We start from the raw sequence: 25,071 nt of genomic DNA, 5'->3' as shown, positions 1-25,071 counted from the left end.
TGGGATGGTACTTTGCAGGTGATGAGCAGATCTGGCTTCCTTCAAAGATGATGCTTGAAAGGGTTGTTTATCAGACCAGAAAATCTTGCCTAGAGGGTTTTTTAGATGCTTTTTTTTGCAAATGCCAAATGTGTTTTCATGTGTCTTCACTGAGGAGAGGATTGATTGAGTCTTGCCACATTGTCATAAAGCCCAGATCGGTGGAGTGCTGCAATGATGATTTTCCTTCTGTAGGTTTCTCCTATCTCCACATATGGTCAGGTTCTTGGTCACCAGTCTAACCAATGCCCTTCTCCATCAGCTGCTCAGTTTGGCCAGGAGACCAGCTCTAGGAAGAGTCCTGGTTGTTTCAAACTTCTTCCATTAAGGGTAACAGAGACTACATGCTTCTTTGCACCTTCAGTGCTGCAGAAATGTTTATGTACCCTTCCCAAGATCCTGTGCCTCGATTACAATCCTGTTTCGGAGGTCTACAGACAATTCCTTGGACTTCATGGCTTGGTTTGTGCTCTGACATCCATTGTTATTGCTAGGACGTTATAGACAGGTGTTTGCCTTTACAAATCATGTCCATTCAACACAGTTTACCAAAGGTGGACTCCAATCAAGTTGTAGAAGCATCTCAAGGATGATCAGTGGAAACAGGATGCACCTGAGCTCAATGAGCAGAAATGTTCAGAGCAATCATAAGAAAACAGATTATAGCTCAAATTCTGAAGTTAACCCACTTCAAAAATTAGGTTGCAGTCACAAAAAAAAATAAGGTAACACTTTAGAATAAGGTTCCATTAGTTAATGTTAATGTATTAATTAACATGAACAAACAATGAATAATACATTTATTACTGTATTTATTCATCTTCGTTAATGTTAGTTAATGAAAATACAGTTATTCATTGTTAGTTCATGGTAATTCACAGTGCATTAACTAATGTTAACAAGCACAACTTTTGATTTAAATAATGCATTAGTAAATGTTGAAATTAACATGAACTAAGACTTATAAATGCTGTAGAAGGATTGTTCTTGCTTAGTTCATGTTAACGAAAGTAGTTAACTAACATTAACTAATGGAACCTTATTCTAAAGTGTTACCAAAAATAATAATAATTTCAGGCTTTAATATAGCAAAAAGTCTGAGATTTTATGTAACTTTTATATCCGCAAATAATGAATTAGTGTGAGGGACATCTGATTAATAGGAAAATGTTAATATCATTACCAATACATTTTATGATCACATTCAGAGCTCCAATAGTGTCCATAACGAGGTTGAAGATTAATAGTGCTCAGATCTTGATGCCTGAGGTGGGAAAATATCAGTTTATCAGGAAGTTATATATGTCATTAATGCTGTGGGGTGTTCAGAAAAGTAATATTTAAACAATCTAAAAGTGTGTAAGTCCAAATCGTACCGGTTTCATTGAATGATTCACCTAACAAAAATAATGCAAAAGAAGACAACTGGTGAGTTAGCGTCAGTGTCATGGATGCCCAAGCCTTACTGAGGTATGTGCGGAGTAAAGGCTATCTTGTTAGGTCTGACCACACAGAAGAGATGCTGTAGCACAAAATCCCTGATGAAGAAATGGCAGCAAGACATATGGGAAGAAGGCAGGATAATGCACCTTGTCACACTGCAGAAATGGTTCAGGAATGATTTGAAGATGACAGAGTTTAAGGAGTAGTCTTGTCCTCCAAATTACCCATATCTTAATCTGATTGAAGATCCGTGGGATGTGCAGGACCAACAAATCCAATTCATGGAGCCCCCACCTTGTAGCTTGGACTAAAAGGAACTGCTGCTAATGTCTTGGTGCCAGATACCACAGTATTTTGGAGTCCATGCCTCGGAGCATCACAGCTGTTTTGGAATTAGGAAGCATGGTATTATACTGGTGGTGTTAATGTTTTATTGCCTTATCAGAATATAAACTACCAGTTAGCATTTTACACCAAAGTAATTAAGATAATTAACTATAAAGTTTTAAGAAAGCACTCCCTATTCTACGAGAATAGGGTCCACCACACATCTATAACAATAACGATACAGATGAACAATATCACTGAAATCACTTTTGGCATAATTTTTTTCCCAGCCAGTGTGCAATGGAAACCATAACCAATCAGAAGAGCTTGAGCATTTAAAGCGGCAGATGACAAAAGTGCAGTGCACGCTTCTAATACACTGAACATTACCAATGCATTGGTGTAATGTAGAAGCTACAATAGTTATTGTTGTAGTTATTTTTGGTGTGAACAGGTCAAATTGTGAACAGTTTATTTACAGCTATCCATATATTGTGCTGTCACAGGAAAAAGCATTTTAATTTAGGAAAAAAAATAAAAATCCAAACATTTCATCTTGAAGTGCTTTGAGGCAAATATAAATGGTTCCCATGTCTGAATGTCTTTATGAAAAAACAAAAAAAACAAATCAAAAAGGGTAATTTCTTCAAAAGCAGGATGCACCTTGTAGATTTCGTGATTTTTCAGAGCCGTTATCTAAAGTGGCTTTTTAAAGAATTTTATGGAAACTACTTGGTGTTATTTAATAGTTTTGATTATTGTTATATTAAAATGTAAAGAATAAGCATGCACAATTTTTGAATGGTAGTGTTAATGGTTCTATGCATTAATCTGATCTTTGCACCTCTCCATTATCCCTTTCCCTCAGCTGCATGGTTTCAGTTATTATTTCATGTTCACTGCAAAAACGGTGCAGGATGAGTTAAGGGGCAATGCAAAACCCCATAAACCCAATGATGACCTTGACTCAAGCTCAAAACATCTTCACTCAAATCTTTAAGTTACTCAAGCCAACAGAAGACGAGGGATGTAAACAAAATGACAAAAATTGAGAATTCGCATTTGAACAAACAGAAAAAAAGCAAGGTTTTTAAAAGGGTCTTGAGGTAAATCATTATGAGACCAAGAAATTAGCTTGTAATTTATTGGTAAAAAAGGTTAAGGAAATAATCGTAAAAACCATGAAAACAAACACCACTGACTTGTACCGTATAAATAAATCACTTTTACTCTTGCATAAGCTAAGTGTTTTGAACATAGCGTTTAATGAGCTTTGTGCAAACGCACATCCTTCAAATGACTCTCAACTCCAGGAAGGGTACAGAGCAAATCCTATGACAATGTTTAAACATTGACGACATGTCTCTGCTTAACTGTGTAATCAGTGTAATGCTGCGGATGAAATTCAAATTAAATTTCATATACTTGATTGTACAGAGGAATGTTTTTACACTTAAAGGTTCCATGCCAGTAACGTATTGGCAGCGAAGGATTAACTCTCGTTCAATCCACTCCAAAACAACACAAGAACGGGGAAGGAAACAGATACACGCACAAACACACTCATACCACTCACACAAAGAGGTCCAGGGCTGCAGCAGGTTTTAATGCTCTTATGGAAGGCCAGAGAAATTGCACACATGGCACAGCGTCCAACACACACACACACGCACGCACGCACACCCTGCCGTTACAAAATCTTGGACTCTCTCTTTAACAGACGTCAATCAACAGTAATAAATAAATTTTATCTTTAGAAGGCTTTGTTGGGCAGAAAAAAAAAAAAACATCCTTGACTCCATTACTTTCCTCACAGGACCAATGTTCCTGTCTTCTGTCTGCTAACAGACTACACTGAGAAATATTTTCAGAACACAGCGGTCTCGCAAGTAATGCTACATGAACCAAAGTTTCAAACAAACAGAAAAAAAGAGGAGAGAAAAAAAAAAAAAAAAAAAGAGGAAGAAAGCAGCATCCTGTAGGTCACATTTCTGGAGAAGACCTCAACTCCTCAGGATCTTTGAGAAGACTGATCTGAATCAGCACAATCCCACCAATATCCATCCTGACATCAGCTCTAAGCAGTATTGGGATCAGCGTTTAAAGGGAGAGTGACAGGGTGTGACGTGGGAAGCAGCTCATTGGTGATGCACAGGGTGTCATGTTCAGCATAGTAAGAAGTCTTCAGTGCATCGGTCTCTAGACTCCCTCTTCTTCATGCTGGTTGTCCTTATAGATATCTCTGACCAGCAGCACTCGAGTCAGGAGCCTAGCCAGAGCGCTCTTCTCTAGAGGCATCGAGCTGAACCACAGCGGACTGTCCGAGGAAGCAGAGACTTCTGGCTTCATGTACAAAAAATCTGTCCTCTGTCTCACAGACTCTGGGCTGAAAAGAGAGGAAGAGAGATGATGCCAGATATCCATAGGGTCCATTTAACAGAAATAAGAGATTCAGTGACATTAGAAATCCAGCTGATACCAAAAAAAACAATTATTGTTTTAAAAAAAAAGAAAAAATTCAAATTATGCAATATTACAGGCACCACTCTCTATAGTCCATTTTATGTGTCCTCATAGTACAAGTGTCAACACCATGTTTCAGGATGTGAACAGCAAATGTTATAATCACTGGACACTGCTTAGTTCAAAGCAATAGCTAATCATGGTCTTTCCCACCACAATAATGCTGGTGTTTGACCAGGGGATCTGCAAACATCTTAATACAAGACGACCTTCAAATGACAAAATAAATTGTTATGATGTTATACATGACTCACCACTTCGAAAGGTAAAGCTCATACAGTCGGCACTCATGTTTCTTAACAGGACAGTGAGCAGATCCTCCTGAACCACTGTCTGCCTCAAAGTTTGAGTCACAGTTGTCTCTACGCCTCCTCTTACTTCCTGATTGCTCTATGGAAGGAGAGACAAGGTTCAACATCAGGTACAAGACAGTCCCAAGCAAACAGCATAAAAGGAAATGCATTCTTATTTACACGACGGTTGCAGAATAATACTCATGAAAAAATAGATCGAAAATGCTATGTCTAATGCTTCAGATGAACACACCGTGCTGCTCCTGTGAGATGGAGGGGATGCGTATACAGACGCTGGTCTCGTGACTGTGTGGTTTGGAACTGCTTGGGCCGTAGACATTTCCAAACGAGAGGCGTAAGTGCTGTTCAGTGGTGCGGAGACCAAAGTATTTGGTGTTGAGATAGAGAAGAGATCTCAGTAGGACGGAGGGCGTCTGCTCCCCAAGCTGCCCGCTGCTCCACAGACACTGCTCTTCAACACGACCCCACCGAGAACCTCAACAGAAAACCACTCACAGTCACAAACTGATCTTTATAATCAGCAATAACATTAGACAACATTCAAAATCAGAAAGACTCCATACACTGAGTGATGATTTATGTGAAATGTCCTCATAGTTGGATTGAGTCAACAGCACTTCAGAATGTGAACAGCAATAGTTATAATCACAGGACATTTCAAAACAACAGTGACATTACAATCATCGATTCACACTTTCGAACATATTAGTGCTTTTACCATCAGGAAGCACACTGGGTTGCCAGTCTTTGAGGAGCTTGTTCAGTTCTTCCCCAAACATGTGGTACTGTGGGTCACCAAAGAGGTCATCTGTCCGTCCTTTATCTTGTAAATGCTATGGAAGAAAGTATTAAAACCCCAACATGACAACACCTTTCAAGATGCATTCTTATAATAAAAGGTGACTAGTCAGTCTCAATGAGCAGTCTGATGTGTCCTCATAGCAAAAGCATCAACAGCATGTTTCAGGATGTGAACAGCAAATGATATAATCACTGGACACTACTGAGACCAGGAGTGCTCGAGACTAGACCGTTTCCATCAGAGTTTAGTTTTAAATGCAGCTTTAGTTCTCCTTTTCATTGGGTGTTGAACTAGGACTAAGAATCTGGGATGTCCAATTTATTGGTTATGGGCCATTTCGGTGCCCATTATCATCTTATTTTCATTAATGTATTATGCAAGAATACAAAGAGTTAACAAAATAAACATGTTAAAAATGATAAATTATACAGTCAAGCTAGTTTAACTTCATAGCTTATATATTTTGATTCAAATTTAGTTTTTCTCAGTAATGAGGAAGTGAGTATTTAGTGGATTGTGTCTAACAAATGGTTTAAAGGAGAGTGAACATTAGTTCCACAAGCACAGTACTGATATTCTGTTGTAGTGGTGCAGAAAAAAGAAACAAAAGAAAAAGAAAAAAAAGCGCTGGTGTTGGATCGGTATTGGCTGATTCTTTTCATTTGGAATAATCTATATATGTAATCTTACACTGCAAAATAACTCAAAAAAGATGAAAAGATAACACCATAATCATTTACTGAACCCTTAAATTAATCGCAATTATATAATGAAAGCCATAAAAAACAGACAATTAATTGTCATAATCGGCAAAAGACAATAAATTAATTAATTTTAGATAATTAATCGTCAACCAAATTTTATAATAGTGACAGTGTATAGCCCTACTCTGGAGAAAATATCAAATAATTTTTATGGGTGAATACTGGGTTTCCATCAATGCTGCATTCTTTTATATTAAATGTACAGGTTTACAAAAGTGCAAAATCAAGTCTAAAGATCCTCATTTACAGCTTTAATGGACAGCATTCGTGTGCTCAAGGCTGTGGACAGTCTCACCTTCTGGATACTGAGACAGAGGTAAAGAACGCTGTCTGGAGTGTAGCTCTCACCGCTGGGTCGACGCACCTCTTTGACAAAGCGAGATAAAGACTGATTCAACTCAGCTGGGCTCAGGGACAGGAGACTAACTGTTCAACAGACAGACACACACACACATATAAACCCTTGAGCAACATTAGTAAAGCATAGAGAGACTTTGTAATAGTAATAAGATTTTGTAAGACACTTCCATGCACAAACATGACTTCAGGGAAGTTTTACAGTAGTTTAAAATAGTATTCTAGGATCAATTTGTATGGAAAAAAAGTGCCCTCATAATCAAAGTGATCAACAAAACTGTTTCAGAATGTGAACAGCAATGAAGTTATAATCATTGAGCACATTTAAACCAAACAAAAGCCTCTCTAAAAAAAACATCCTAGCTTGAATAATGTTTATGTTAGTGAGAAGATCACCTTGTTTCTGGCTGTCTTTTCCTTTGGACTGGCTGGACGGTGAGGCTTCAGTTGTGGCCCATCTCCTCCATGCATTTAAGCCATATTTGGAGATCAAGGGGAAAGTGCTGTCTGCTGATGAGGACTCTACTGTTGGTGATGAGGATAACGAAGATGAAGACTCTTCCTCTACTGCCCGCCTCTTCTGGCCCTGCAGCAACAGTAGGTCAGAAACATCAGCATACACACAGTCATTGTTAACAATCACCCACAGTGACACCACAAGCCTCATATAAACCTCAGCAATCACGACACATCAGCATGTGAACAGCAAATGGATTTCTAATCACAGGACAGCACTGGATGGATACTAGGGTAGATGTGTTCATTACCCTCCTCCTGGTTCTGGGCTGAGGCGTCTTCTCCTTTTCCTCGGACAGGACTGGAGGCAATGAGAAGAGTGTATCTGTATCCAGACACTCAACCAGAATGGGCTCTGATGCTGAAACAGACCAGAGCAACACTTCTTTACTATGAATGTGTTGTTTAGAAACATTGATTATATATTAAAAGACACATATATTTTTACTATTTAACACAGACATCATAAAAATGTGATTAAGGCAATATTAGGCCAATAATCTTTCACAATAACACGTTAATTTGGTGCTACTGTACCTAGGGGCAGGTCCTTCTCCAGGTCCAAATCTGGTTCATACTTGTCTTCTTCCTCTTCTTCTGAACTGCCACTGCCATTTTCATGTTTTACTCCTTCCATCTTCACTTCCCTACTGCTCTTTTCACATTTGATGCCTAGAAAAAGAGAAAAGGGGTTTTGGATTAGGGCAGAACGATTTCGGAACATAATCTAATAGCAATTTATTTTACCAATTTTTGCTCTGTATTATTCAACAAAGATAAAATGATAAAATGATAATGTTACTGCTTAAATAATTTCAATGTGCAATTTTGAAGTATGTTCATATTATATACGCCTTCAAACGTTTCAGCGCGTAGCGTGCCAGGGAAGCCAGGTTTTCAAAACAAAAACAATTGCTACTCAAAACTACCCAAATCGCATTTTGTGGGGATCCACTGGCATCTCCTGTGGTAAAATGCACGTTTGGAAGGGGTTCCCCAAACCACAGACTTGGCAACACTGTAAGCGTTCCAACTTGATGCTTCCTCTGAAGACTGCTTCGATTTATTCGACTTGAAGCAGCACTGATTAAACCGATTTGTGTGTGTCGTCAAAGTACTTTACTCTTGTCATGTGACCGAGCGTAATCGCTGCCTCTGCGATTGAAAAATCCATTTTTTTCATATCGCGAAATTATCGCAAATGCAATTAATCGTTCAGCGCTATTTTGGATCTAGCTGGATGTTGCCTTGATGGGTTTTTGAAAACAGGTTCAAGAAGACACCAAATAGTGTCTTAGAGTGGAGAGGAATGAAAGGTTTTTGAGGGGAGAAGTGTAGAATTGACACTAGAGAGTGTCAAAATGAGACATGAGAACTAACAGCAGTCAATTGCTGAGGTGAAGGCAGTAATGTTACAAACTCAAGCAGAGCCATGCTTCAGTCTGTCAGACAGCTCCTAACATGTTCTTACTTGAGCATTTGGGTTTCTCATCTTCTTGTGCAATCATTTCAGCCATTGCTAATAGATCAGCTTCCAGAGGGTCGGAGGGGACTTTGGCTTTGAGCTCATTGATGGTCTTTACAATCTGCTCAGCGTTCTGCAGCGTGGTTGGTAGAAACACTGGCACAGGCACCTGAAACAACCAGGACGAGCCACAGAGGCAATGAGGGTCATTTCCATGAGCTAGGGCATGCTGCCATAATGTATATTCAGACCATTCTCATATCAGAGGAAAATAAATAGAAAAAAGAATAATAAAATACATCAAAATTTATTTTACAAATTATATATAAATTATAACATTTGTTTTATAAAACTGTATTAATTTCAATAAGTTAAAAAAATGAATAAAATAATATTACATGCACAATATGATGCATTTTCAAGTTGATGAGGAGCCCGACTGATAAAACTTTACAAAAAAAAAACATGTATATAAAAATATTGTAATTAAAGACAATGTGATACTTTCATTATGTGAGGAAGCGCTTACCGGTACAGGTATTGCAATAGGAGTGGGCGTGGCCTGAGCATAGAGGTTCATGGGTACTGGGATGTAAACGGGAACAGGGACTGGAACAGGAACATACTCTTTTCCTGAGCCTTCCACGCCTGTCTCATCTGAGGAGAAGCAAAGACAGAAGCACATAACCTTCCATCTTTTCCAGAAAAAGTTTGTGCATCTGCATTGTCACAGAAGAGATGGCGCTCACCTGTCTGCAGTGGTTTGCTCTGCATGTGGGGTTTGCAGTAGGTGGCCTTGGTCATGGTAAGAGGCTTGCAGAGCACAGCTTTATTCTTCACATCCTTCAGGATCCCTCCCCCAGTATACGACAGAGGCCCCTGAGTAAACGACTGCAACAGTCACAATAAGAACATACTAGAGTCAATCTAAATGACTATGCAACATGCCAGTTTCTAGCTTCTTTTGTTTAACAACGATTCAGTCAAAACTGACAGCACCCTCACCATCTTAGTTGTTTGGGTTGCTCCTCCAAACCCTGTAAATGGACCAAAGGATTTCATTTTTAACATGACAGCATGATTCAGACATGCACATTTCCAGGAGGTTTTAAACCGTACCTAAAGCTGTGTTTTCTGGGCCTTTCTGTGTGGCCATGTCGGGATCGTTCTGTTGGCAGTAGAACCGCAAAAGACACTGCTGGTCACAGAAATGCTTCATCTCTGCACGCCACTGCACAGACTCAGTCAGGTTCCCTTGTACCTTACAGCAGTCGCAGCGCGCCGCCTAGTGGACGCATCGAAGAGTTCAGAGATTTCAACATACTGCAGCACAGATGATTACAACTGATAATTTACAATATAAATAATTTACAATATGTAGGATAATATATAAATTAACCCCTCATAATAGTCATACATTTAATAGGGGTTTTTAATCTAGAGGATGTTATTTTTGTAGATGTCAGTACAATGCGATACATCAGTCCCCTGCCACCCTTTTGGTCTGTGAACAAACAGCACCATCAGGGCTTGATCACATGATCCCAAAGCTAGGAATGATCAAATCAGGCAAGAACATCAGTGTACCTTGTAGTACCAGTCATGAAACTTTTTAGCACACGTCTCACTGCAGAAGTCCCTGCTGACTCCATCTATCTGTTTGGTGACAGATTTCTTACACATCTGGGAACAGTGGTTGCAAGTGACACACTTCAGGCCCAGACGCCTGGCAAAATCCTGTTTGAACAGTAACTTACAGCCTGCGAAATAAACAAAAACACTCCCTGAAATATCACTTCTGTCATGATGGATCAATGTAGCAAATAGCTGAATATATCAAATCACTAGACCATTGTCCTCATACCCTAAAGATAAAATCATAACATGTCATGATGTGAACAGCAGTAGATTTAATCATAGGACAATATGATTTTAAACACGACCAGAAATTTGGATGTAAACAGAATAATGACCTTCACTACAAAAGGGCCTCTTCACACCCGAGAACTTCACAGTCTCATGCAGAGTCTTCTCTTCCTGACATTGCTCGCAGAACGTCACTATGCAGTGGAGCTTTTTGTAGTCCTCACAACAGGCCTTACTGCAGAACTGATACACCTTATCCTGTAGAGATCAGATATAATGACCAGGGATTTGCCTCAATCCGAATACCATGTTCAGAAAGTAAAAGACGTGTACTATGGAACCCTTAAAGGGAATAAATTCGATATGGGAGGAAAGAAATATATTTATCTCACAATCATGTCACTGGGTAACTGTACTGTATATAAACTACGGGCATCAGGGAGCCACTGTTAATATGCAGGGTACTGAATTCGCTTTTGAATGCACACTAGTTTGCTTTTTAGTTTCACTTTGGAGATTTAAGATCTCGAGCACTAAGCAATAATTAACACATTTTGAAAGTCATCTAAAGAAATGGGCTAGTTGAAAATGTATGTTCAAGATCTCACCTCCCATTCCAGAATCTCTGGCTTCAGGTTGAAGCAACCACGACAGTAGTTACATTTCAGCTGGATGTTCTCAGAAGCTGAAGCAGGAAATTGCCCATTGGCTGATGTCTGGATGGTGGCATTCTGCAAGGGACATTTGGATAAAGTCACGCACAGAACATTACCATTTGTACTTGGACATGGACATTTCTAACATTTAATGCTGCATGTACTAGCTTGCATTCTTAAACTCAATGTTCCACGGAAATTTCAGATATAACACAAGCTTTATAGGCATCTGAAATACCTGGAACTTGGTGACACATTGTGAACTGCAGAAGCTCAAAACCTTTCCTTCAGGAAGAGTTGCCTGGTACTGAGGTAATGCATTTCTCTTACAGAAGTGGCATGAAGGCTCAGAATCTACAAATACAAACAAGATCAAACATGACCTGACATTTTTAACAGATGCCCCGTTCTTCTGACCTCAAATCTCTGACTAAGAGTTTGTAGTAGGTACACCGCTAGTAGAAACCAAACTGCTGGCCTGTGAAAGGAGCTAATATTAGCATTACATCTAATGCAGAACAAATAAGGACAACATTTTGCATATTCAACATGTTTTTTGAAACCACATCAAACTTAGGCATTAGGAGAACACAAATTTAGGAGTGAAAGTGACAGCATCAGCTCCAAGTTGTGATTATCTACTCACTCTGTGCAGCCGTTGTGAATTTGCTCTTGGTCATACAGGCTGTGGTGCAGTAATATTCCATGGCTCCATTTGACCCAATACACTGAGTGGCATCAAATGATCTGCACATCACCTTACACCCACTACACTGCACCATCTTCCCATGAGTCTGTGGTGAAAGAATAATTGAGAGTAATCACTAAAAACATCATCAAAACTAGATTAATCAAACTACGATTCAAAACAAAACAGAAATGGTGAAATGGCTTAGTGCAAATCACAAAGGCTGTGATTTCATTAAATACATGTACTATGTTTTCCAGAGTGAAGCACACCACTGTGTTGATTTACATGGGGGCAGCTCATGAGCCGGGGTCTCAGAGCGGCTCCACCAAAACTCATCTCTACTCTGAGTTTAGGTCACTTATAACATGCATTTGAGTACAAAGTTGAAAATGAAGAAAATTGGATAGATACAAATAATAATATTACAGTCGTACTGTAAAAAAAATTATGATATAGTTTGTTAAATTTGATTTTGCATTGAAATATTATAATAGGACAATTTCTTATTTAGTTTTACTTTTTTTCTTATAATAATATTAACGTTTTTTTTTTTAAATATAAATAAAACAAATTGGATGTGCATGCTAACAGGACAGACATCACTGTGGGATTTGAACCTTACAGTTTGACTTTGCAGTTCTTCTGATTGGAATATGTTACAGTTAAAGACTGAGCTGAATTAAATTAGTAAATTAAGAAGAATTTAAAACTAAAGAAGAAAAAAAAAAAAAAAAAAACACTGACCTGTTTATAGTCCCTGATACAATTTTGACAGCAAAACCGTTTCTGCTGACCATCAATGAGTAGAAAGTGATTCGCTGTTGCACGACTAGGCAAGTAGTTCCCACACTGTTCGCAGCAGTTCATGATGAGCCCGTTATCCATACGGTAACGATTAAAGCATGCGTCACTGCAGATCTTGTGGATCACATTCTTAATGCTCACCTCATGTCGAATCTGGAGTAGAAACAAAGAGACATACATCAGAATGATGCATTGCTCATTCAACAGCAATAGATAAGCACAACATAAAAAAAAAAAAAATCAAATTGACTACTAAATTGGTGTAATGGTTCTTTGCTCCTGTTCCCAAGGTGATCACCATGGATATACCACAAATACAGCCAAGGATGGCAGTAACCATGGCTACAAGGCTGGAGGCTTGATTCGTGCTCGAAAATGATATTCTACAACGGACAACAATGAAAAGTGGGTGAAAATGACAGTACTAGGGTTTGTCATCCAGGTGCAATAAACACGTATTAAAGAGGATTCGAACCATTCTCCCTCACTGGCAGCACATTCAAGATTCCAGTGCTACTGTGAGCAAAAATTGTTTGGTCGCACAGGCTCTAATGCAATCAACACCACAAATTTATCAACATAATATCTTAATGGGACAAATCCAGCTCTATTGTATCAGTATTATCCAGCTCTATTGTATTATCAGTATTAGTTGGGCCTTAATACGTAACAATTTTTTTTTTATTTTTATGATTAATGCTTTCTAAGCGGGATTAGTAAATTAGAGTGTACAGACATTTTACTCTATGACATTGTTGAAAAAAGATAGAAGAGCACAAACTCTTGATTTTAAGATGTGGGCATTGCACTCAACAGTGGAGACAGATGAGCATGCATTTTTTTATTTATTTTTTTATTTTAGGTGTGTTTGTCATTTTACGGTCCATTCTTCTAAACAATTACTGAGCACAAACCTCTGAATAGTAACATATATTTATATAATATATCATTCATATAGTGTACATATTCATAAGTTGTTCATGTCAGAAGTTGTCAGTGAAATAGAAATGGATGATCAATGAAAGTGTCTAATGCCTCTTGTTATGCGTCAAGCATCTGTCTGTGTCTAAAGGTATGCCTGATCCTATCAAACAAAAATGAGAGCAGAGTGCCCTTGATTGCAGAATTGGTATTCTGATTAACACCATATCCTAAGCAGGCGCAACAGTGTTCCTGACAGGAGTAATCTGTCTGTCCACATTGAATGTGAAACAAATGTTTGACAAAATAAAAAAATAAAGTCACAGAAAATAACTTGTAGGCAGTCATGGTTGCAGCTGGTTATGACAGTGTAAGACATTCTAACAAAGTCAAAAGTCTAGCAGAATGTAAAAAGTCTGACCTCAGTGAGCTTTCCACAGACAGTGCACTTCGTTTTGAGTTGGTTCTTCTGTGGATTCTGTTTGTTTTCATGAGCTGCCAAGCAGCCTGTGCTACAAAACTCCTGAAATGATTCACTGGAGTCCACCTGGGCCACTATGGTGCCTCCTTTCATATTGGTAATATCTCTGATCAGGAGAAAAACAAAATGCAAAAGAGAGAATGATTAAATGAGAGAGAGAGAAACAAAATCAAACCATTCTAATTCCATAAAAGCTTGACAGTGTGTCCATGCAAGAGAGTTTAAGAGTCATTTTAACACTTAGCACTTAGTTAGCACTTTCAGACATGGGATTACTCAAACTCATTTTAAAAGTCTTACTTCTTGCACATGGTGCAGCTTTTCTTGGGAGCGGGCTTATGGGAGAAGGCAGACAGGCAGGCTGTCGAACAGAACAGGTGGGATGAGCCCTTGCGCTGGTACGCAGTCTGGCCTTTCTTCAAAGGCTTCTTACAGTTGGCGCATGTGACTTTCATAGTGCGCTGCGGCTGCTGGGATCCTGAGGATGACTGGCAGGGGGGTTTGGGCAAAGGAGCTGCCGGAGATGGCGAGTCCACTCCAGGCTGCTTCTGGTTACGGGGAAAAGAGGCCGACTGGGAGATCCAAGAGTCTGAAGGAGAGGCAAACAAAAGGCTTTAATCTCATATGTTATGACAGGGCTCATAACAAGACCACTGTAAAAAAAAAAAAAAAACCCAGAAGGTTTCTGAATTTTGGTAACAAAGAATACAACCTTAAACTACTGTAAAATAAGCATGAGTGGATTTCCTATTTTCTAAATGCATGTCAAAGATCTCATTGTGAACAATTTATTCGTGCATGCATTTCTTTTTTTGTTGTTGTTGATGTTCTGACCTTGCTAAATCAAAATGTTATAGCTGGACCTTTCTTTGAAAATGACACCCTTCTCTCTGGTCATGTGCACAGTACGTCTTCAATCACTGAGCATTCTTGAACCCGCCCTACACTTGTGCTCAATCTGGATCCACTTTTAAATGCAACATCCACATCTCAAAAAACAAATCAACAACTGACGTATAGAACAAAGTTCAGTAAACAGTTCTGATGTATGCCACAATATGATAGAAAATATATGTTGCTGCTTCTATAACAGTAATTTTAAAAAACAAAAGATGCAAAGCCAGTAGTTTGTCAGTGTACCATCTTTCCTACTGGTTTAAGCTCTCCATCTTTGCACTACATGAATTATGGATAATTGTGCACTGCTTTTGGAAATGGAAACTTCTAATAGATATATGGTAGGGCTGGGCGGTATATAGAGTTTGTACAATATATTGATTTTTCTTCATAAGCGATTCAAAATGAGGCAATACCGTTTCTATCGATATACAGTAGTTTAATACAAGCGTATCTGAAAATATAGCGAGGACACATACTGAGCTGCTGTGGAGAAAGTGCACAATTGTTTCGCAGTAGTTTAAGCGGATCGGCCCGTCATATGTTCAGACAGAAAGGCTGCGTGTGGCGTGTGCCTCTGACTGAGACACAGGCTACTCGCGCAGTTTAATGTGTTTGAGATGTGCTGTCTTCCTGAATGCATCACTTGCATTTCACAGGTATATTCTCCATTTGTAAATGTTAGAAAGCCATGTAAATATTTCCATTTGCCTGTCAGAAGTGCATGAGCCTTCTGGGATTCTCTGCTTATTCTCTGGCTAATTTGAGCGCTTTACAAATAACTGATACCTGTGCATAAAACAGTTTTTTTCCGCATGGAAAGTCACACTGGCTGGCCTTGTTCATTGGTAAGGCATCGACCAATAAAATCGCTTCATTCGCACCCCAGCCCCACCCCCGGGCTGCTCTCTCGCATCTGCATCTACAAGTGCGCAAGTGAGTTTTGCTTCAGGAATATTGTGAAAGGAGTAGCAAAAGATTTAAAGTTGAAGAGTTCAGATGGAAAAGCCTTCAAGTGCTGCCTGAAACTTTCAAACTTTCTTCAAATTAACTTTTTTATCAGGCTCTCATATTTATGTTCAGTTATTTCACTATAATAGCATAGAAAAGGACCTACATTGCCATTAAAGTAAAATTACTGTAACTTAACATGGGAGCTTGTTAAACGATTTTATAATTAAAGTTCAAAACAGGGTTGTTTTTATTGTTGTCTGCGTGTGCAAATAAAAAGATTCAGCTTTTCACATCAAAGCTGGGAGTAATTTCAACTTACAAATATTAATTGTGATGAGTTCTCAAATTCAAATCAACAAGCTCTTGAGTTTTGCTACTATTTTACCTTCTCCTACATTTTAGCGTTCGCACTCAGAAAATGTGCATGTCAGAACAGCACGCAAATAAAAAGTTTAATTGACAAGGCTTTAAAGCACATGTAAATAATGTACTTTTGCAACTGCAAAGTACAGTGTCCTGTGAGTGTAACTCTACTCCTGAGTTAACATTTAATGTAAATGTAAGTTATGTTGTACACTACAATGAGATGGAGTTGCTAGAAATGTAACCGACACAATGTGCACTGTAGCAAGATACTACGATATTTCTTCAAAAGCAGATGGTGGAATTATTTTAAATCGCTCATGATCAAAATTCATCACATCACACACCCCTACAGCAGATACATGTGGATGAATTACCAGATCTCTGGTGTGTCCCCGTTTCTCCATTCTGCACAGGCTGGCTCACAGAGCTGATGCGTCCTGGGTTGAATGTGGGTGTAGGTCTGCTGGCTGCACCCTGGTTCTGCTGGGCCTCTGGATTCAGGCTGAACGAACTGCTGATCTGCAGACCATTCTCAGCCCCCTCCAACTGGGCTGCCGCTGGACCGCCCTCACCTTTCAGCGATGTCACATTTGTGATCATGAGGTTTATATCCTCTTGAGCACACAGTGCCAGTGGCGTTGCTGTTGACGTTGCCATGGCAGCAGCCGAAGAGTCCGCTCCCAGCGTGGTAACGCTAGCGATTTTGATTTCAGAGTCAGGCTCGGTGCTGCTCAGGGCATCCTCGCCCTCTGGGGGCGGCAGGGAGGAAGAGGCAGCGCCTTTGAGCTCCGAATCCTCCTCGTCGTCGATAACAATTGGCTCGCTCTGGCTCTTGGTGTCGGTGGCAGCTGCAGAGGAGGGAGGACTGGGCGTCTTGGAGGAAGCTGTTGCTGTGGTAGCGGACTCTGCACAGTCTTTGGCAGCAGTGAGGGTCTCTGCAGGTGTGGGGCTGGGGGGCTGGACTCTCCCCTGAGAGTGAGCAGGAGGCCCTTCCACCAGTACTACATCGTCATCATTGTCTTCCGAGGCCTTGGGCAGGTCTGACGCTGTCTGTGGCTCGTCTGCAGATGGAGTCTGCTCTGTTCTGGGTGTGGTTTCCATATGTCCTTCCCCCTCCTCCTCCCCTGTGACTGTACCTGCCTCCTCAACATCTGCTCTGGCTTCCAAATCTCCATCCATTGCTTAGGCAACCACCTGTTGACACAAACACAATGAGGTGAACAATTATCTGAAGAAGCAAAAAAGCCCCATGAATGATGAATTCGAAATAGACTTGGCTTGTTGAGCAATAATCCCTTTATTTCATAAAGATGCTAATCTGATTAACAAAATATGACCAATCCGGCTACATACTGCCAAATTCGGTCAGTCTCAAGGTAATCACGACAGATGTCAAGATTTATTAGAAGGGATTATTACAAGATCAAATTACATTACATACACACAAAAAAAAAAATCAATGCTGAACTTCAAATTCTGAAATGCCAAAAAAGGTTAAAATAATTTGGAACTCTAGATTTGGAACATCAAATTATGAATTGCAAGAAAGATAATTATTTGGTACTCGAGTCACCAAGTATTCCTGATCATCATCATAAAAAGAAAAGAAAAAGATCATCACTAAGCAATAGGCCTGCTGCGATAGACGATGCTGACGGTGATACCGTTGTTAAGCCGCAACACCAGTTATGTCACTTGCCCACCCGACTGTCATTTTTTTTTATAGTAATAAAAATCATTTCAGTTTAGTAAAAGAACAGACATTACGATTAAAATCTGAACATGGCTGCTCAATGCCGTTTGTCCAATGACAGTTGCATCACAAATCATATTTCATTTATCCAGTGAGGAGAGTGAGTCGAGCTGACTGACAAGAAGAGTGAGGTGAGACAGATAAGATGATGGCAGATGATTTATTTTCTAAACTAAATGCAAAAGTGCCTGTTTAGCAATATTTATGATTTTGAAAAGCCTGTTGACTTGTTGTTTATCTAAGGTGATTTTGGAAGTTTTTCTTTTATTTTTTAACATTAGTTTCTTATTTAATTGGTTCCACATTGTCTGCCATTTTTTTACTTAATTCAAAATTTGTGTAATTTATTCATTTTATTTTGACATCAAGGTGTATGCCGTGCCTCCACGGCTTTCTTATTTGTTTTGCTAATAAACATTCTACGTTTCTTATTTATTTGGTTATATATTATACCAAACAGTAGAATGTATATTATGGAGCTGCAACTAACGATAATTTTTTCGATTAGTCGACTACTCTAACGATTATTTCTATTAAAATAAATTATTAATCTAATGTTCTTTTTTGATTAGCTAATTAATCCTTTGGATAACTTTACAAAAAATATAAGTACAACTTATATTTCAACCTTTATTCATTTTTTCCCCAAAAATACTTTTGTTGAAGTTTTTACAGTATACAAAAATTAGAAGAAAAGAAAATTATTTTACTATGGTAAATACGAGTTAACGATAGCGTTTATAATTAAACCACAGTAGCCACAAATTTCCAGTTGTCTGAGACGTCATGAAATGTTCTTAAGCATCACAAACCATAAAATGTAGTCAGGCTTCTGCTATGGTTTATTTTCATAATAGGTAAACACAGGTTACAAGTTAACACAATCACATTTCCTTGATTAAACAGCTACACGATGTGCCGCCGAGAATCATGTCTTAAATCCAGAGATCTGGAGCTAGTTCGGTGTAGATCGGCAGCTCGGTGGTTTGTGACTGTTGTCTCGTGGCACGCCGTCTTTTAACGCACCAACACAGACTTACTTTATTTTTTTGTTTATCCTACTTACTTCAGCCGCTACGGGTGATCATACCAATAACTTTTTATCTTTACAAGAATATCAGAATCATGCAATGAGCAAGTCTGCGTTTATTAGACACTTAATAATATTACATCAGTTTGTGCTTTTAGAATCGCAGAATCTGCTGCGGTCGTTCCATCACATCTGCAGCGGAGACCTGAACCAGATAGTTGGTCACAGATAACACGGTAACAAGTTAAACCGTAACAGTTAAACCGAGAGTGCCAGAATGTTTTCCTCTGAGGTGCTCGTGTATCGCAGTTGTGCTGCCGTTGTGCACTATATCGGTTTTGCAAATGGAACAAAGGACCATTTTATTTGGCCTGTTTAAAGTTTTCCCATACTTTCGATAACCGTGGTCTCTGTTTTTGTGATAGAATGCAACTTTCTCCATTCCCAGGAGCAGAAGCCCCCATTACGCGAAATGTAAACACTGTGACGCTTCGACGCATTTCAAGCGTCGTTGCAGCACTAGTATATTATTATTATTTGGTATTTAAACTTCATGCAAGTTTTTTTTTTTTATATATTAGGCATAGCCTGCCCTATTGCAAGGTGTATTTTTATTTGTTTTGTTAATAAATGTCTATATTTTACATACAGGCTAAAGTGGGTTTGACATATTTTGTTGTTGCATTCAAGCAATGATGCTGAATTGCCAATATTTGAAAGTGAAAATAAAATGAGCAGGCTTCTTTTACAAGCTATTTAAAAGCAAAGGAAAGCGAGGAAAAGAGGGAATCACCCTGCTTTTATGCGCATTTTAAAGTATTACATCAGAATCAAGTGATGTAAATGCAGAATTCTGAATAAAAATGCCTTAATTCACAAATGCAGAATTCTGAATAAAAATGCCTTAATTCACAAAAACGTTTTTCCGTTTGCTTGAGGTAGATTTTAACTTTGTGCTATGGACAGTAAATTCTGACAACCAACGAACCAATCTCATTCTACAGTAGTGTTGTCAAGATACCAAAATTTCAGTACCAATACCGGTGAAAATCCACGGTTTTCTGTACCAATTTCGGTACCAAAGCAAAACACAAAAATATGCTGATAATTTTTTTTTTTTAACTTTTTATCAATTAAAAATAAAACCAATGCCATTCTTTATACTTCTATACAATTGTGTTTAAAGTTTTTCTACAAGTAAGGTAATTATGAAAAACAGTAAACAAGTTTCACCCTAATTGAATTTGTCTTTTAATTTATCAAATTTAAAAAAAAATTTGGGGGGTAAATAAAAGGGATTTGCTATTAAAATTAAAACATGGAAGAGATATTGTGTGATTTATTCCTTGATTTATATAAATGTTTTATAAATGTTTTCAATAGTAGTAGCAATGTAAAAATTAACTTATTTTGACAGGTTACATTGAATACCTTTAAATTGACACTGGTTTTAGTCAGATGAAACCGTAAAATGCTTGTGAAGTGACTCAGAACAGTTCTGGTGATGCTAATGTATTTATGTCCTCATTGTGACGGTAGATGCTGAAATTACTGCAAGCATCACATGCTTCAGTCTATGTAGTAAACAAACCCACATGTCTCTCTCCCATTCATTCATTCACACAGAGACGTGCAAAACATGCAGGATTCATATTTCAACCAACTTTTGCGGCTTGACATTTACAGATACTGGTCCATATGGAGATTTGATTTGATTAATTTAAGCCAACTTTGACAAATTCCATGACTGTCCATATTAAAATGTAAGTTTCATTTTAATGACTGGATTTTGAGATTCCAACCGCGTTTTCTGCTTCACGGAAATCATAGCACTGTATGCGTCAAGAACCGGGTTGACCGGGTACTCGGTATCACTGGTACTTAAAGAAACCTGGTACCGTAACATTTTCATTTTTTTAGTACCAACTTGGTACTGAAGTACCGGGTCTTTTCACAACACTATTCTACAGCATCTGAAATGTGTTATATGGTCATTTGGAAATGTGAGAGCAAAGTAAAAGTATTCAAAGTATTTCTGTTTAATTGCCTTCCAAAACTGTTAAACGACTGTGTTCCCAAACAGCAGTATCCACCTCCGAAAATAATAATTGCATTCATTGGGTTTTGTCTGCTTGTTCTGAGGTGCAAGTCATTTATTATATAGGAAAATTATTATATTCAGTAGCTTCTCTTACTTTTCTTAGTGATGTATAGTGCCAGTTTATCAGGAAGTGGTTTTGTTCTCTTTGACTCGTTGGATGGAAACGCTGCTTGTTCGCAAATGTTTTGTGCAATATTCCAATTTTGCACAGAACTTAAATTCACAACTTTGGATGGAAACCCGGCTATATCAGTGTTGTCACGCATCGATTAACTGGTGGGAAAATTTCCTCACTGTCACAACCCTAAGCAACCAAAATAATTAATTCAAGCAAAGGCTAGTAAAAGAACAGTAACTCTTATATAATCGACATGTGACTCATTTAGGTTTTCAAACATTGATAACTCAGATATTTACTTGGATCCCCCCCACCCCACCAACAGAGGGATGCATATGTAATGCATATGCATATGTACAAATGCATATGTAATTTTAAATAAAAATCTTTTGGTCTTGCTAAAGAAATAGAGGCAGAAATGTAGATTGCAACAGTTTAGTCTCCAAAACAGTAGACGGTACACAAAAACCAGTGTGCTACAAGTTTGGATTTGGAAATCTGTATCTGCGATGACAATAAATCCATTGTAAAGTCTTTTGGTTTGAACTTTAATACATTTGGACTGCAATGCAGAGCTTGGAGTTTATCTCTCTCCATTCCCAGGCTTTGACACTGAATGGCTCATTTCATCTGAGATCCTAATGTTGATGCAATGCCGGCACAGACTCCTTATGGAGGCAACCCCAAACAGCAAATACTAAAACACTCCTCAAAAAGATGCAACACAAACAAGTTAGCATTTTGAATCTGTTGGCTTTCCTTGCACACTGATGTCATGATCAGGATGCTAGAGAGAGTAAAGCATATGCAGTGTTACTGATCCACCTCTCAGACGTGATATAATCGCATGCATATGCGCTATGCCAAGTCTGCATTCTGAGCAACAACGCAACTGTTTTCCAATGGTCCCCTCTAAAATGCATCACAGTTTCATGGTCCCATAAAGCTCCACTTCTCCAGCACCAACTGTGTCAATTATCAACATAATGAAGTCATTTTGGGGATATTCCTACCAGTCACCCCTGGGCCGTGCCCTTGACTCCGGACCCTCCGTATCCACACACACACGACCGGGAACCGTGCACTGTCAAGGCAACCGGATGGCGACGTCAACACGTTATGCTTCACAGGCTTTCATTATATTCAGGAAACTCAAGGGCCAACGGGGCTGCAAACTTGCTATTCGAGAGCCACCAGGCGGGAGGAGCCTCGCGATCTACCCCAAACTGCCCCTTTTGACGCAAACCCACGACCCATGTGTCGCTTGTGCTCCCACCCCTGGCCTCTCCGGCGCATGCAGCGGACTCGAGGGAGGACAGCCTCCGGGACTGCACCATTGTTATTGAAGTGAAAAAACAAAAACAAAAAAACAACAACATTAGAAGTACGTTAGTTATCGGCGAGTAATCCCGGCGAAAAAATTGGAAGGAAACTAAATTTGAATTTCATGTGTACGAATAAATCCATAATGGCACTCTAAACGACGCATTTCTTAATAACAACCCACATAATACTGAGACCAATTTAAACTCTTGCTATCATCAGTCAATCCACTTCTAAGCACATTAACATAGGAAATACATCTGATTTTGGCTTTCAAAGAGATTTGGGTTTTCTTGTTGGTATTACACTTGAGTGAAGGTTTAATTGAAGTTACCCAAGAGCGCTTACCCCTGGCAATCAAAAGGCAATACACGTGGTGGCCTGTGGGGGCGCTGCACTGTTAACAAACATCAACTATAACGCCTATAGGTGACTAATCCCAAATATTTCACTAAATATTCCAAGCTTGTCAATATATCTAGGGGCTAAAAGCACATCTAGTGTTAAATTACAAAAACAAGCGATATTTACTAATTGGTGAATCCTTTGCCCCCTTCAGTCAGCGGGTAGCACTGCCTCATGTCCGCCATTAGAGAGGGAGCGAAACAATGCGCGAGAGCATAGGCAACAGCACCCTGCCACGGCAGAGGGGGGAAATCTCAGGCGGGGTAAAATTGCACGATAAATTACCCTCGCGTTCAAACACATGTGACCACGATGGCTTCCTCGGCTCGAGCTCCACGGCGGACATAGTTGTGAAAACTTTGGCCAATTACACATAGTTCAGCATCAAAACGCCAGAAAAATTCTTACCGGAGTAGAGGTGGAGACGACAGAGCGCCACTTTTGTGCCTTGACATAAATCCTGGCGCGCATGCGTGAAAACGTACGGACGCGTGGGAGGAGAGTACTGCCAACGAGCTCTTCGCGCGACTCACACGGGATCGAGCACCTTCTCTGGTTATGGGAAGTCCGACTCGTTTATAGGACTCGGTTCGTTTCTTTCGAAGACCAGATTCAAAAACACGATCCAGTGATTCTTTTACGCCATGACGCAATAACGCCACCACGTGGTCCTTGACAGCCCAGCGTGACATTACATGCGTTACGTTTTAGAATATTATGTTTAATTTAGAATATTATGTGTTTATTGTGATTTCATGTGTTCAAGTTATGGCAATTCTAACTACGATTCAGCTATACATATTTTGTCGTTTAGATGCTAAATGATGTTAATTTACAAAGCATGTAAACACATTTCAATTAAGTTTTATAATGGTTTTGCTATTAAAGGAACTTACTTTTTATCAGACAGATTCTCAGTTCTCTCGAAATGGTCTTCATCGTCGCTTCTCGGTACCTTATGAATCAGTTATATTAAAAAAAGAGTGTTTTTGGATCGGGTTCCACGAGTGAGTTGATGATTCGAGAACAGCTCTGGCTGAATCATGAATCACTTCCGTTTTGTGAACTGGTTAAACTGATTCATTTAAAAGAACCGACTCAAAGAATGATTCACTTACGAACCAGATCATACTTGCGCGTGCACTCACAAGATTTGGGCAACAATTAACCTATCAAACATTCAGAATAGTTGTTTGAGATTAGCGGGAACACGATGACTCACATTTACATATTTTAGTGACGTTTTATATTATAAATAATCTAAATCATGCAAGATTTGTAAATCACAAATGAAAGTTGCTTTGGTAAAATAATGCAATACCGTTCATCCTAATGGACTATTAAATGACGCTTTGACAAATAACGGATATGTGCTATGTATGTGTTTTTTTTTTTGGGGGGGGGGGGGGGGAGGCGCAATATCCCGTGTTCTGACGATTTGTGATTTGTCAGATTTTGCTACCTCCCATTAAAACGGATGGTAGCATAATTCGATAGCAAAAAGTGCTACCTATCAGATTTTGCTCCCAGTATGATATTATTAAGGTGTGAGGCTTTATTAACGTATACCTAACCTCAACCCTAAACCTACCCTTACAGTAGGATCAATAGAGTGTAGCATAATCTGAAATATAGCATTATTTGTTTGAACACGTGCATATAGGCCTACAGTGAAAAGGACAATTGCTAAATGCCACTGAATTTTTCTGTCTTACATGGGATTTGTTTCTATATATTAACTTCATAAGCAGAGTAATGTAAAGCCAATAACTAAAACGTTTCCCCAACAGTCTGTATTGAAAGTGAGAGGTAAACATACAGCACTGTTCAAAAATGTTTACTAGTCTGAAGGCATCTAGTGAGCTGGAAAATGTTTATATATATATATATATATATATATATATATATATATATATATATATATATATATATATATCATTCTAGATTGTGTCTTTTTGTTGCTTCTCTATAGTAGGGGTGCCCTCTCCTGCCTCTGGATAGCCAAGGTCCTGCGGAGTTTAGCTCAAACCCCAATTATACACACATGAAGCAGCTAATCAAGGTCTTCAGACTCACTAAAAACTTCCAGGCAAGCCTGTGGGAACTACACTTTGCAGGAGTTTGCCCTACAAGAGCAGGATTTGGACACCCCTGC

At 39.0% G+C, this 25,071-nt stretch overlaps 1 protein-coding gene across 5 annotated transcripts; it reads right to left on the bottom strand.

Annotated features, from left to right (window-relative positions):
* Positions 1–2,936: 2,936 nt before the first annotated feature.
* LOC113053386 (zinc finger MYM-type protein 2-like) lies at positions 2,937–23,951 on the bottom strand. 5 transcript variants are annotated; one of them, XM_026218363.1, is made up of 23 exons: positions 23,813–23,951; positions 16,561–17,380; positions 14,270–14,558; positions 13,910–14,075; positions 12,508–12,720; positions 11,719–11,866; positions 11,311–11,426; positions 11,025–11,147; positions 10,524–10,674; positions 10,138–10,310; positions 9,670–9,835; positions 9,556–9,587; positions 9,300–9,441; positions 9,080–9,207; positions 8,557–8,719; positions 7,623–7,757; positions 7,337–7,446; positions 6,966–7,155; positions 6,508–6,638; positions 5,365–5,479; positions 4,879–5,121; positions 4,587–4,722; positions 2,937–4,195 (listed from the first exon to the last, which is right to left on the bottom strand). In XM_026218363.1, the coding sequence occupies exons 2-23, from the start codon at positions 17,363–17,365 to the stop codon at positions 4,009–4,011; spliced, it is 4,062 nt and encodes a 1,353-aa protein (XP_026074148.1). In that variant the 5' UTR covers positions 17,366–17,380; positions 23,813–23,951; the 3' UTR covers positions 2,937–4,008. The 5 variants fall into 5 exon arrangements, with proteins under 5 accessions (XP_026074148.1, XP_026074147.1, XP_026074151.1 ...); XM_026218362.1 differs by lacking the exon at positions 23,813–23,951 and adding an exon at positions 23,325–23,477; XM_026218366.1 differs by lacking the exon at positions 23,813–23,951 and adding an exon at positions 23,325–23,477 and having other exon boundaries at positions 9,300–9,429.
* Between the last annotated feature and the right edge of the window lie 1,120 nt (positions 23,952–25,071).

The sequence above is a fragment of the Carassius auratus genome, chromosome 34, assembly GCF_003368295.1.
Source record: "Carassius auratus strain Wakin chromosome 34, ASM336829v1, whole genome shotgun sequence".
NCBI classification, from domain to species: domain Eukaryota; kingdom Metazoa; phylum Chordata; class Actinopteri; order Cypriniformes; family Cyprinidae; genus Carassius; species Carassius auratus.
The sequence above is the reverse complement of the archived record's forward strand: the minus strand, read 5'-3'. Positions and strand labels throughout refer to the sequence as shown.

Excerpts from the sequence above, each read along its gene's own strand:
- LOC113053386 (XM_026218363.1), bottom strand. The coding sequence starts at position 17,365 with ATGGATGGAGATTTGGAAGCCAGAGCAGATGTTGAGGAGGCAGGTACA. Across the intron at positions 11,427-11,718 it reads ATTCACAACGGCTGCACAGA|ATTCTGAGCCTTCATGCCAC; the intron begins GTGAGTAGATAA and ends TTGTATTTGTAG. Across the intron at positions 5,480-6,507 it reads TCTGTCTCAGTATCCAGAAG|CATTTACAAGATAAAGGACG; the intron begins GTGAGACTGTCC and ends TTTCTTCCATAG.